This window comes from Eublepharis macularius, chromosome 2 (genome assembly GCF_028583425.1).
Source record: "Eublepharis macularius isolate TG4126 chromosome 2, MPM_Emac_v1.0, whole genome shotgun sequence".
Classification (NCBI taxonomy): domain Eukaryota; kingdom Metazoa; phylum Chordata; class Lepidosauria; order Squamata; family Eublepharidae; genus Eublepharis; species Eublepharis macularius.
Window position 1 is genome coordinate 105,212,713 of NC_072791.1, and position 14,910 is coordinate 105,227,622.

Here is a 14,910-nt window from a genome sequence, read left to right on the forward strand (position 1 = left end):
GAGACTTGAAACTAAAGACCAAAGCAGAATATATGTTATACATGTGAATCACTGTGAGAAGTGAGATCAGACACTGTGGAGCTTGCTACAAGGTAGACTGTGCTTTCCAGACACCTGTTTATGGCTTGATACCAAAAACTCTTTGTAAAACTGCTTATGCAAAATGTTGCAATGAAAGAATGGGAAAGAAGAACGTGTTACTGAGAGGAGAAAGCTAGCTGCAAGTTAATTATATTAAAAGAAACTTTCAAGGCTGGGAGGAAATCTCAAAGCAGAGGAATGGGTGCTGAAGGTAACTTTAAGCACATTCCTAGGGAAGGGAGAACATTCCCCTCCCACGGAACCCAGAGAAATATTCTCTGCTTGAAACCCACAAGGTTGGCAAAAGCAACATTGGGGTGCCTTTGCTAAATGTTACATGGACCAGAGGAATGGGCAAGAATGAAAAACCTATGAAAGAGATGTGTGGGAAAGGAAGAGAGATGTTACTTCTAGAGATAGAACAAGGACAGATAAGATAAGCAATGGCAATCGGGTAATATTGTAATTGTGCTATTGACCTAAGTTGTTTCTTCCAATAAGAATACCCCTGGACACTTGTATCATGAAAGGTGGTCACCCACTTGAGCCAATGGGGGCCACTGTATTTTCTGAGCCAATAGAATAACAAATATTATAATTAACCCAAAGGTTATTAATTGTTTTGCACTACTATTGTAACTTTGATGAACGTTGGACATGAGGAGACCTTTTACTCTCTGTGTAACCATCATTCCTCCATTGTTTAATAAACGTTTATAGACTGCTTCATCCACAGGACTCTGCGTCTGTCTCTTATCATGATTGGCTGAGGGACATTTGAACCACAAGTTGTGTAGAACAAGACCATAAGAATTACCTGGGGCAGTATACCACCTGAGCCCAGACCAGGACAACCCAGGCTACCCTGATCTTAGATCTCGAAAGCTAAGTAGGCAATCCCTCCAGGGTTGTTTCGCAGAGGCAGGCAATGGTAAACCACATCTCTTGCCTAAAAAATATTTATGTTAACATTTTCATGGTGCAAAAACAAGACTTGGAGTATGCAAAATGACTGACCATGGAAATGAAATAAACACTATGCACAGATTGTTTTTTTTAAAAAAGCAAATGTAATGCACCTGGAACTACCCACAAAATAAAATTCAATGTCCCTCAATGAAGCCTAAATTTAAACAAAAAATAGAACCCCAATGAATTTTCAAGTGTGCACTTGCAGTTTCACTTGGTGCACATATGAGAAATGAGTTATTACAAATCTACTAACACAGGTAAAGAGTAAAGGAAGGTATAGTAAAAATGTCACACACATGCAATTTCTTTGGCAAAATATAAAGAACACAAGAATTCCACCCAACAGGAAAGCCTATTTGCTAGTGTACCAGAATTCAAGAAAGTGAATATAGGAAAGGAGAAAAAAAGAAGGGCACAACTGACCTGTGTATTTTTAAGCAAACTGAAAATACGTTTTTAAAAGCAGGTCCTCATTTGGGACCATTTGCTGCATTTAGTAGGGAAAAATCAGACTGCGCTGAAAGAACTGTCTCCCCTCACATCCCTGGGGACGGCCATTGCAAAAAGCTGCACATTCTTTTACTACAGCTCCCAGAATCCTTATTGCCTACAACTTCCATACTGTACAGGTCCAACTACATTGTTAATCCCTTTATTGCCCATGTGCTACCTTGTTCCACAAAGCTCCAGGCAATTCAGATCATACACAGAAAGGGCTCTGTAAATTTTCACCCTTCCCACCCCCCTTCATCTGGACTGTGGGGATTGATTAAAAACAGTATATCCTTTTTAATTGTTAAGTAGAGGTGGGCACAATCCAAATAAAATTACCGATCAAGCTGATCGTGGATCTGCGGCAGTGACAACCCCAAATCACTGATCCACACCGATCAACTCCCATTTCCGAACCGTGGATCGGGGAGGCCAAAATGGAGGGGCGCCCCACTGTTCCCAGCTATGTGGGAAGGTGGGTGGTGGTGGTGACCACCGGGCCTCAGGGAGGGGATGTTCACACACACACTTACACTTAGAGCAGAGGGGAGGGAAGTTTTTAACCCAGCGACAAGCCACCTCCCCTCGGGGGGGGGATGTTCACACACACTTAGAGCAGGTGGGGAGTTTTTAACACAGCAACGAGCCGCCTCCCCTCAGGGAGGGGACGTACACACACACACATAGAGCAGGGGGGAGTTTTTAACCCGGCGACGAGCCGCCTCCCCTCAGGGAGAGGACGTTCGCACACACTTAGAGCAGGGGGGGAGTTTTTAACCCGGTGACGAGCCGCCTCCCCTCAGGGAGAGGACGTTCGCACACACTTAGAGCAGGGGGGGAGTTTTTAACCCGGTGACGAGCCGCCTCCCCTCAGGGAGGGGACGTTCACACACACACACACACACACACACTTAGAGCAGAGGGGGGGAGTTTTTAACCCTTCCCTGCCTCTCCAAATAGAGAGAGAGAGACACCCCGTCAACATGTTTCAGCCAGCTTTTAAAAAAAAGCAGGGACAGAATCCTCCATTCCTTCCCACCCAATTTTAAAAGCAAGCAGCCAGTCTTCCAAAAGCATATTTTAAACACACACACAGAGCCGTGAATGAGGTTTTCCCACAACATACAGTGTTTTAAAAGCAGGTTAAAAACAGAGAGTGACAGAAAAACAGCCATTCCTCCTACAAAGCCCCGTTTTTTAAAAAAGCAAAAAACATTTGTAGTGCCCATGGCTACAGAACACCCCCTTCCCCCTCCCTCCCCTGGGTCTCTTCTCCCAACTGGTGAGTGCGTTTCCAGGGCAACAGAAGGAGGAGAAACACAGCTCAGGCATTCCCCTGGCTCCATTGCCAGGGCAATAGATTGCTGGCGCCAGAGTGTCTGGATCACGATCAGATACCGATTGACCCGATCAAGCCCCGAACAAGCGCCCCCCCCCCCACCACTGGATCTGTTGCTGTGGACGGCACCCATCAGCCGGGTCCCGATGGTGCAAACGCCATTATCGGGGGTATATTCCTATCGTAATGTTGATTGTGCCCATCTCTATTGTTAAGTCAATAAAGAGGTATCAAAATTAAAAGAGGAGAATTACAGGGGATTTAACATAACTACCGGGGAGAGTTTAAAGGGAGGACACACAACAGAAGATACAACATCATTAACACACAGGGTGAGGGCTGGCTGAGAGGGAGGGGAGGAGAACACATGCTCACGTGATCTTTTTGGAGAGCTGCTGGAATGGAGTTCCAGCTCGTTTTAGCAAAAAAAAAAAAAAAAGCCCTGGAAACAAACTTTGTTTTATCCTGAATATCACTGGCCATCAATATCAGTTTGACTTAACTGCTTTGGGGTTTACCTCTTCTTTACCACAGTATTTGCTGGTCATAGCTGTCCCATTCTCCCCCATTTTTTCCAACTTTTTTTTTCCCAGATCACCTTTGGGAAAAAAAATTTAAAAGACAGCAACCACCAGTAAACTACAATGTGAGGGGGGAAACCAATGCAGTTAAGATGCCATGCTGTAGCAAAAACCAGGTATAGAAAAGCCCACCATTGGCTAAACTATAAACTGAATCCCCATCTGGCTCTAAATTGCTGATAGCCATTTTGTTTAGGGTTACCTGCCACCTGGGGATAGCAGGGAATCCCCTGCTACCACTGTCCACCCCCACTCCCTGCCACCATTCGTCTAGCCAGCAGGGGGGAAGGCGTGGGAACAGGCCTCCCAGGCATTGTCCCGGGGTTGCATGACGACATCACTTCCTGGGACTAACACTATTGCTCTGCTCCAAGAGTGCTCTTGTGCTTCACAGTGGGCTGATTTGAGCCCTGGAAGTGATGTCATTGTGCAGGTGTGGAAGTGCACACATGAGTGACACAGAGAAGGGGAGTACCGGGTATCAGCCCACCTGCCAGGAGGGTAAGGGGACCTGGCAACCCTAATTTCGATACACACACACACACACACACACACACAGCTAGAAATAACAAACATCCTCTCTCCTTAGGACAACCAATACAACAAAAATAATTAGCAATCTTTTGAATTTCCCAGAGCTCTATCAGGTTGGATATTCATTACCCCCCCAAAAAGGAAGAGGGGGCAACATTTCAAGGCACAACATTAGGAGGGGGAGACAACATTAGGGAAGACCTCCTTGTCTACATTGCAATGTCTTAAAAATGGCCTACAGAATGTGTTGCAGACTTAATTGGTTTACATAGTGAATGATGCAAAACAGATTTCAAAGTCTATTGAAACAGAGAAGAAACAAAATTGTGCACACTCCATTTGAGAAGAGAAGGACCACAAGTCAACCAGCTGTTTCCCCGGCACTAATGTCTGGGTCCTTTGTAAGGTGGGCAGCAGAAGAAAAATATGACATGTGGCTCTAAAGATGCTTGAACAATATTCCTCAAAAATGTTCAGGACTACAGCTCTAAACATTCAGGAGGTAAACTTGAAGTAAATCTATACTAACTGGAAAGAAAGATTTGGATTTGCAAACTGGTGGGAGATTTGGTTAAGTAGCTCCATATATAAAGCTTGGTCTTTCCTGGCTGCTGTACTATGGCCAAAGCTATATAATACTTCCTCCATGTCTCTGAAAAACACCTTTTCTCAATACAAAGCACACCTGTCATGTGGATGCTTTCCCAAAGCAGAGAGCTTCAGCTGAACTGCACATTGACAAAATGCTTCTCCAGATTGCCAGATGAAAGCTAAGTTCCACACCACAAGATCCATAACTTCTCCTCTCTAACAGAAGTCACTCAGTCTATTGGCATTATCTCCCCAGATCATTCAGTCTGAAGCCTGGGGCAAAATGCCTCATCAGAGTTCCTATGTTCTCCTCTGACCATTCCTGACACCACTGATTCCAGGATGGAAACGCATAGGATGCTGCCTAGCTAGTAAAGAAGATGGGAAATGATTTATACATTACTACTCATAGTTGTAAGTAAATAATTTAAACCTATATGGTAGTAAAGACTCAGTTGACATAAAATTAATGAGACTGTTTGAATGGAAGAGTCATTAACATATTAATGAATTCTAATCACACTGATGGAGAATCCTGTCTCACATTCAGTTTGTTGTTATCATTAAACGGATGAGCTCAACAGTTTGGAGAATTGGATAATTTTACAGTCTGTAGGTAATGAAGGTAATGTAATTAAAGACATGTCTCAGTTGACTTTATTATTATGACCAGTGCACAATGTTCCTATCTTGTTGATCAAGACACAACAGTTTCCATAGGCCTGGTAGATGTATTGTGAATTGCATGGGTAACACTACATTTGAAGACTTTTGATTTAAGTTTTAATCGTAAATTGCCTAACTTAGCTTAAGCTCCTCAAAGCTTGAATTATAAGCATTGGCAACTATGGCTAGCACTTAGATGAGAGACCACTAAAGAAAACTGGGCTTGCTATGCAGAGGAAGGCAATGGGAAATCACCTCTTGTCTGGAATGCCCCACAGATGGAGTTGCTGTGAGTTGATTGTAACTTGATGGCACATTCTTCTTCCTGATGGGAAATAAACTTCCCCATTCACTTACATTAGAGGAGCAGAACTTCATTGTCTCCACCACCAAAGGCAACAGAAAAAACTTGTCTGTTGGGGAGCTTTATATGTTTAATTTTTTAAAAAAAAAAGTTTTTATTTTTTAATTACTAACAATACAAAGGAAAGAAGGGGGGCAGAGGGAAGGGAAGGGAAAAAAACACATAACAGCACAAACACTACATCTACAAATAATGCTTTCCCTTCATACTGCCATTGTTTAAAATTAAAACTTTGTAAAATACTGTTAGATTGGTAGACCTTGCAAAATACAGATTATAATCAAGATTAGGTCTTCCCCCCCCCCCTGGGCCTCGGACGCAGTTCTCTCTGAACAGCTGCAGTCGCCGCGCTCGTTCCTTCCTCCCCTCCCCCTTCAGACTTGGAACCCTTCTCTTCTTGCTGCAAATCCTGCTGGAACTCTGGATGCTGACCCTCAAAGTCCCTTAGTTGATCTTCTGATATTATCTTGTAAGCTTGATCTTTGTAATTAAACCAGATACCTTCCGGAAATAACCATTTGAACTTTATTTCACGTTTCCTCAAAAGAGCCACAAACCCTTTGTATTTAAATCTTCTTTTCCAAGCTAAAAATGGAACTTCCTTCAATATCTTAACCTTATTACCCAGAAAGTCCAGATCCACATTGTATGTATTATATAGGATAGTGTCCCGAATCCTCTTAGATGAGAAGTCAATGATGATCTCACGAGGCAGCTGACGCTTCGTTGCATATTTTGAAGAAGCCCGACGGACTTCCAAAATGGCGCTTTTAAACTCTTCTTTAGTTGCCCTCGCGGGTGTCGCCAAAAGTTCCGAGACCAGATCCCGCAAATTCTCATTTTCCTCCTCTTTCATGTTCTGGAGACGCAAAATTGTCTGTGCTCATTCCACTTGTAGCCCGATCAGCTGGTTCTCCACCAGCTTTAATTCTTTGTTTGTTGCCCTCACGAATAATGCATTTTCCCGAGCAGACTTCTTTGCCCCCCCCCGCTGTTTCCTTAATGGTTTTCACTTTGCTTTCAATTAAGCCGACCCTTTGATCTGTTTCATTTAGCTTGTCAACAAAGGGCTTTATGGCTTCAGTCACCGACCGCTTCACCAAGTCCTCGAGAGATTCCCCTTTACCCTGCAGGGCAGCCGAGATTGACTTGCCCAAAGCGGGACTCTGCTTTTTCGTCGCCATTTTAGGGGGGGGGAACCGCCGACCAAATTCTGAAACTCAGTGAGGGGGAAGAAACCCGAGCCTTCTTAGCTTCAGATCCCACCAATCCTTCACGTACGCTTGTAATACAGAAGGGATTCGCTTACTTACAGGCTTTCGCCTAGTTCTGCTCTTTGCCTTTCTCCATGGCCCGACTGCACGCGATGTGCTGCGCAAGTCTGCCGGCCTCCATTGGGGCAAATGGGCAATTTACCCCCTGCATCGCATTCAGGGGGTTCTTCCCGCGGCGCCCCGGACCCTCACTCCCTCACTGGGAGTCCTGGGGGTTAACCCTCGCGGTTCAACCGCCCGGTCAGGCTGCTCAGACGTTTCCTCCTGGACCTGTGGAGAGGAGTGTCTAACATGGCCAGGAAAACGAAACCAAATCAGGAGCTTCATATGTTTATTAATGCTCTCATTCCCCTACTGGATTGGTAAATCTGTGTTCTGAAAGGTAGTCAGAATTCTTTTAGTACAATTAGTGTAATTAAATGTTGAGTTGGAGGGATTCTCAAGTATGATGAAGCTATTATGGTATGAAAACTTCCATGATCCAGTGAAACTCCTATGGGAATCAGTAACAGAATGTCGCCCCTTCCCGGCAGCCACAATGAGGCTCAAGATGGGGGCCATACGTTGCCTCCTTGGAAGGAGAAGGAGGCAGTGACCTCATTCCCATCTGGGGATTTTGGCAGGGGGAGGGTGGAGATGAAGGTCTTATTAGGCTGCTCCACCCTCCCCTCTGCCGGGAGTTGTTCCACGTGATCAGCCCACCCACCTCACCCTGTTTCAGTGCAGGATTAGCTGGCTGCTGTTCCAGAGCCAGGTAGGAAGTTTTGCCTCTTTTCTCCAAATTGGCAAAGGAGGAGGAGAGGTTTTTTGCCTACCTTGTACTGTTAGCACTGGTTTGAGGTAATTGGCCAGGGTGGTGCCAGAGAGGGGCATTATGAACAGGAGAGAGTTTGGGAATAGGGAGCAGGCTGGTGAGCACTAGGGGTTTGCCGCTGGAAATATTCGGATTTCCTGCTTCGGGTTTACCCAAAGCAGGAAAAACATTTGGAAATATCCAAAATCCACAGCGGAAAGCCACATCAGATTCGGGTATCTGAATCGCTTCAGAATGCAAAGTGATCCAGGGGGATGGGTTTTCCAGCACCCCCACCCAGCCCCACTCCCACCCACCACCAATTAGCCCCCACTCCCTATCAGCTGGAAGGCGTCAGGGGGGATCCCCCCCGATGCCTGCCAGCTGATAGTTTAAAGGGCCCTGTTATGCCACTTGCAAGCAGCAGGGCCCTTTAAAAACCCCACAACACCCAGCCCCCCCAGCCCCCCACTTACCTTTGGTTGGCTGCAGAGCACCCGGCAAGGAGGTGCGGGCTTATGCCTGCATCCCTGCCACCGCATTTGCCCGCTGGTGTCAGGGCCAAGGAGCTCCTCGGCCCCGACATGGGCGGGCGAACAGAGCACCGGCAGGAAGGTGCAGGCTTAAGCCTGCAGCATCTCTGCGCTGCTTCCTTTGCCCACCGGTGTTGGGGCTGAGGAGCTCTTTGGCCCTGACATTGGTGGGCAAACAGAGCACCCGGCTGTGGGGTGCAGGCTTAAGCCTGCAGCATCTCTACTGCCTTGTTTGCCCGAGGAGCTCCTCAGGCAAGGAGCTTCTCGGCCCTGACATTGGCGGGCAAATAGAGCACCCGGTGGGGAGGTGCAGGCTTAAGCGTGCAGCATCCTCATGCTGCCTCCTCCTCCCACCAGTGTCTGGGCTGAGGACCTCCTCGGCCCTGACATCAGTGGGCAAATGTAGTGACCAGCCAGGGGGGTGCAGACTTATGCCTGCATCCCCACTGCCTCCTTCACCTGCCAGTGTCGGGGCCAAGGAGCTCCTTGGCACCGACATTGGTGGATGAACATAACACCCAGCCTGGGGTGCAGGCTTAAGCCTGCAGCATCCCCACACTGCCTCCTTCGCCCACTGGTGTCAGGGCCAAGCAGCTCCTCAACACCAACATTGGCAGGTGAATGGAGCGCCCGGCAGGGAGATGCATGCTTAAGCCTGCAGCCTCCCCATGCTACCTTGTTCACCTGCCAGTGTCAGGACCAAGGAGCTCCTCGACCCCGACATCAGTGGGCGATTGGAGCGCCTGGCAGGGGGAGGTGCAAGCTTAAGCCTGCAGCCTCCCTGCCACCTTGTTTGCCCCCCAGTGTTGGGGCTGAGGAGCTCCTCGGCCCTGACACTGGTGGGCGAACAAGGCTTAAGCCTGCAGGAGCTCCTCGGCCCCCTACATCGGCGGGTGAATGGAGCACCAGCGAGTAGGTGCAGGCTTAAGCCTGCTGTATCCCCGCCGCTTCCTTCACACACAGCTAACGGGGCTGAGGAGTTTCCTGGCCCTGACAGCGATGCCCCCGACAAGCAGCTGATTCAGGGCTTTAAATGGTCCTTTCCCTGCTGCTCCCCCGAAGCTTTCCGAAGCATTATGAATGCTTCGGGAAGCTTTGCTTGGGATTTTGGAAATCCCACAGCTTTTTGGATCGGGTCTGATACGGATATTTTAGCCAAATTGGATTCCCGAAGCGCACACCCCTAGTGAGCACCCCCATTGGCAATTCCCCATTGGTGGGGAAATTGGAGACTGACAGGATTTAAGGGTATGATCTATGGCTACCACCACCTGGCAGACCGCCTTCAAGGAACCCCAAGTGCAAGTCCTTCCCTCATGCTGTATGGCTGAGGATTTAGGAGCTTGATCTGGGAGGGGGGAACCCTTTGCCTGGCCAGCCAGGTAGATGCCATTATGGAATGGGTCACACCAGGGGCAGTGGGGCGGAGGTCCAGGGTTGACCCTGTGGCTTGGCCTGTACCACAAATTGGCCTTGGCTGCAGTTAATAGTTAGTCGTTAATAGTTTATGTTACATTTAATAAAGTGGCCCTTAACTCCAACCTTGTGTCTGCCTCGTTCTTTCGACTGGGGGGGGGGCAAAGGCTATTTGCTAGGAAGACGTCTGTATCTATTCACTGAAAATAATTTTATGGTACCATTTGTCAAAACAATTGCTACTTCAGCTGACAACTTGAGCTGAAATATAATTTAGTATTTTTGAAAGTAAATTACTGTTAACTGGGCTTGCAAAAAGTCATCTGCTTGAGCGGTTTTGATTTTTTTAAAAAGCTATATCATAGAGTCAAAGCAATGCCCACTAAATCATCTGGCAACCTTTCACTTTGATCAGTCAGTAAAGAAAAAGAAAATTATAGCAAGTAGCACATTATAGAAAGTATAATTTTGGGCTACTGTGAAAGATTAACCTTTCAGCTGTTCAAGGATCTCTTCTATTGCTTCTGGTAGGAGATTGATCAATTTGCTTAATACCATTTTGCAAGAATCATATCTACAAAAAATTTAAAAGCAACTTATAAAAAGTAAATTGAGTAAAAAATATTGTCTGATGCCAGTACACAGACCCCAAAATGGGCACAGACTGATTCTGCAAGTTTGCTGAAAAATTGGCAACTAAAATAAACAAAAAAAGGGAAGAAATAAATCCCCCCCCCACTTTCAACTGAAGAAGACAATACATTGTGATATCTTGGCAACTATTTAGGGGGTTTCTAAACAACCCATCTAACTCCACTGGCCTGCTGATCAGGAGAGACTTGCAAGTTTGCTTGCTTTCAGTTCCAAGCCACCTGATCAGCTGGCCAGCAAGGAAAGTTGGCTACCCATCAGTTTGCATCTTATAGAGGAGGTTGATGTGGGGGAGAAGATGGGAAGCAGGGGCCAGATGGTGGTGTAGGATAGATTTTCATTCTTCTTTCTCCTCTCCTTCCCTTCTTCCATCTCATATATGGATATTTTCCATCCTTTTCTTTTAACTGTAGAATGCCTTGATGTCAAAGAAATGATGACTTAAGCTTATTGGGAATTGTATACAAACCATTATTTGAGTTGGCTTGCAAACTATGATTTGGAGGTAACCCTGGTTTAGTGTTAAGCCACTAACCATTATTTGTCTAACTATGATATCTTGAAAATATATGTGCCATTTTCACATCTCTTTACCCTCACACAAAAGTGCGCAAAACACATAGAACAACAGCATTTTCATGGCTTGATATCCTGTCATGATTCCATTTTGTGGTGTGATAACGTCAGAAATTGCACCATGAAGACACGATCATTCCATGAGTTTTGTGCAATTTTGCATGACGGTAAAGAGGTGTAAACATGGCCATAGTTAGAAGGAGAAAGAGAAGTTAATTCACACACAACTAGGAAAGAGGAAAGAAAAGGAGCTAGCTTACAAGACACCCCTTATATTTAACCCAATTATTATCTTTTCATCTTGTTTTTTGGTGTTTTAGGCATGAATACTTCTAAGAGTGAGACTGTAAAAGAGCCCCCTTTAAAGCCTTCCAGACGATCCTTGCCATGCCTTGCTCAAAGCCAAACCCACCCGCACAGTCTCAGCAAGCATTCCTCATTTCTTCAGCCAAATCGAGTACAACCTCAGCCCCAGCCCCAGCCGGTGAGTGCAGGAGCATCAACAATGACTGTTGATGTAGTGACAGAACGAGGTGAGTATTTGCCTCTCCATCACTTACTTTCTTTCAGGGAGCGAGTGGCAATTAATAGACCCTCAAACTAAATATATTACTTTCACTGATATCACTATTATAACTAATCTAACTTCAAAAACTAATGGCAATCAGTAATATTGGAAAACATTCATATTTGTCTTTCCTTCTGATGCCTGATGCTCAGGAACAAAATACTAACATCTTGTCAACAAAGATAAGGCTTGTCTTTCTAAAGTGTTATTTATATCATTTGTTGGTTGAGGGAAAGGTTTTGCTTTGTTTCTGTGCAGGCAGTGGCTTGTGTTTACATTCTGTTTCTCCAGTGCTACAACTGTATGAGGGAAAACATTTTGCTAGCACATGGTGGCACACAGGCAGACAGCACTACAGGTTGAGGTTGCAGCAAATTACAAATAATTTCCTCACCGTTTATATACTCTGCGATGAAAGACTGACCCAACCAACTAACTAACTAACCAGAATTAAAAATATCAGAGATAAAGAAGGCTATGAAATCTCCCTATATGAGAGATCAATAAGGATCATTATAAAGAGATCTCTCAATATCTTTCATATATAAGAAGCTAAGCTGTTTTCCCAAGAAAAAATGTCATCCTCACTGCTGTCATTCATGCAAATAAAAACGAAAGATAGGCTAAATCTTGTTTACCTGTGAAACATGTAGAAAAGGTTGGAAGCTCTATTTTTAAACAAAGTAGAATACTTTTATTCTATTTTTAAACAAAGGAGAATATTTTTAAACATAGAATACCTATGGCTTACCTCACTGTGTTCTGTGCTCTGATGATTAAAGCATTTTTCTCTCAGCCCAGCTAACTTCCAGTACTGAAAAATGGCTGAAAGAAAATGCACCAAGTTATAGAGGTAAGACATGGGAAGAAGCAGGGTTTAGCTTCCCTCACCTATGTGCTTTGTTGTGTTTTTAAAAATAGACCCCCTTCATACCTTCTGCTTTTGACATGAACTGGTAGTACTCCCAATATCATTTGTGCCCACTGTTACCCTAAATTGTTGGGCTGACAATTTTTGACTGCCTATTTTGCATGTTAAAAACTTGGAAATGAGTAAAAAGGAGAATAAATTATTATTAACTGTAATAAAAATTAGAAAAAATGTGAAGCCCTATGAATAAAAATGATGAAAGTGCACACCTCTACTTCTATTTAAAATCATGATACCTTTTTAAAACTATGATCAAAAAAGGCAGGATTTTTGTAACATAAATTCATGACTTTGATGGGCATTTTTATTTATTTATTTCAGCTAAAGTGATGGAAACACTGGAAAACAATTTACTCAAATTATCTAATACAGAATACAGTGATCCATTCTTGGGTGAGTTTCTTTACTTAGTTATGCTCTCTAGTAATTGTAAAAAATAGCTCTCTCTCTCATTGGACAACTGAGAGCTGAAACAGTGAAATTGTTATTTACAAAAGGGCCAACAGCTGACAATATAAGAATTTCTGCATGCTCCCTGATTTTTTAAAAAATAAAAGAATAGCCAATGGGGCTTGGGTCACTTGAAATCTGTTAAGACAGTTAGTGAAGGGAGGAGAAGGATTTGGAGGCTGAGGAGTGAAGCAGCAGAAAAATAGCTAGCACTTAACATCTGTTCTAATATATTGTAACCATCCACTAGTTATGAGAAAGTGGGGTTATTAATTCACATCTGAAGAACATGTCTATGTGTTTGAATCACTCACTCCTGTGTTTAATATCTTGTAAATAAAAGTGTTATTTTTCTGTTTAACCCTGACTGAGACTGGAAGTTGTTGGATGATGGGAAATCACACACACATGAATATCAGGCATTCAGGTCATGACTAATGTGCCTAATTGACTAAATGGTGGCAGTGTATATGGGAAGTAAACATGGGGTTTTCTTACTTTATTAGCCCTGGGCAATAGCTGAGTGAGGGGGTATTGAATTTGGGGAACTGGCTGCACTGCCTAATGAGGTCTCTGGATAGAGGAGAAAGAAGATCATGTGTGTATTTGGGTCAGCATTCTCTGCCTGATGAATAGGGACTAGACAGGTGGTGAATTGTGACTGTCAACTACTTGTGAACCCCCAAACCTGGGAATGGAGGTTTTGGTGGGTGGCAGCAGGAAAAGGGGTCATACCTCTCTTTCCTAAGTTCAGGGTGCTATAAACATAAAGGGGTCTACCCATTATCAATGACCACTCTCTTCTCTCATGGGCTCACAATATAATCATTAATGAGGTTCATGTGGGACAAGTGGCATGAGACAAATTGCATCATGTACCATTTACAAAAAATCTGTGAAGAAATAAAGTTATACACTGAGGCTATTCGTTCTGCAAAATAGCATCTGTACGGAAATACACTGCGCTGACTACATATCATTGTTTTGGATTTAAGTAGCTGGTGGTATCTTGCCTTAACCCATAAACAATATAAAACATTAAATTATGTTGTTCAGTAACCCAATAAATTGGTAATAAGGTTTAATTTTCTTTTTAAAGATTCAAGGGGCAGACACCAAAAAAATTATGTAGATATAGCAGAACACTGTAGAATATGATAATCATTTTAAATTAAATCATGCAGTTTACTTACTGATACTTTGGCTCCAAGTTATACCAAATGTACCTCCATAATTTACATGTATTTGTTCTGAAAAAAGTCCCACTGTAATTATTTAGAAGTAAGAAATGAACTAGAGATTATGGGAGACACATGGCTACCGGCCATTTAACTGCTGGAACAAATGTGAAAAAGCCTGTGGCTCTCAAACAGTCTGTAAAAGGGAAATTGGGTACGCACACAAAGCCACAGTTGGGATTGAGACCTTATGTAAAGGGACTAGTTAGCCTGCCTACACTGCCTAGCCTGCCTAGTTTTGCTAACTAAAACCATATTTGTCATACTTTTGTTAGTTTTTTTAAGGGCATGTATAACTCAGGAGGTCACTTTTATAGGGGGACAGGATAGTAGTCCATTTCCGTGTTTATTGTATGTATCACCCTGGTTTGACTGCATTGTCTTCTACTTTTGTAACTCACTTTCTGCATTCCGGTGTCTCATTCCCAAGACAGTTAAGAGTGAAGTTGGTTTCCAGTTCCCACTTCTTTATTTATATTTTCTATTTGTGAACCAAGGTACAAATGGTTGTTGTGGATTTTCCGGGCTGTATAGCCGTGGTCTTGGCATTGTAGTTCCTGACGTTTCACCAGCAGCTGTGACTGGCATCTTCAGTGGTGTAGCACCAAAAGACAGAGATCACAGTGACACTGAGAGATCTCTGTCTTTTGGTGCTACACCTCTGAAGATGCCAGTCACAGCTGTTGGCGAAACGTCAGGAACTACAATGCCAAGACCATGGCTATACAGCCTGGAAAATCCACAACAACCATCATTCTCTGGCCATGAAAGCCTTCGACAATACACCAAGGTACAAATATTTAAGATAATTGAAAACCTCTGTAACCCCAAATAAAGTTTAGACCACCACATGTCATACA

General features: G+C 44.1%; 1 protein-coding gene across 1 annotated transcript in view; it reads left to right on the plus strand.

Moving 5' to 3' along the window:
• Positions 1-14,910, plus strand: part of ANO3 (anoctamin 3) — a 511,447-nt gene that overhangs the window by 273,889 nt on the left and 222,648 nt on the right. Inside the window, exons 2-3 of the mRNA XM_054972310.1 lie at positions 11,184-11,396; positions 12,684-12,755. Coding sequence (XP_054828285.1) covers positions 11,184-11,396; positions 12,684-12,755 — 285 coding nt within the window. The remainder of the gene's footprint in view (positions 1-11,183; positions 11,397-12,683; positions 12,756-14,910) is intronic.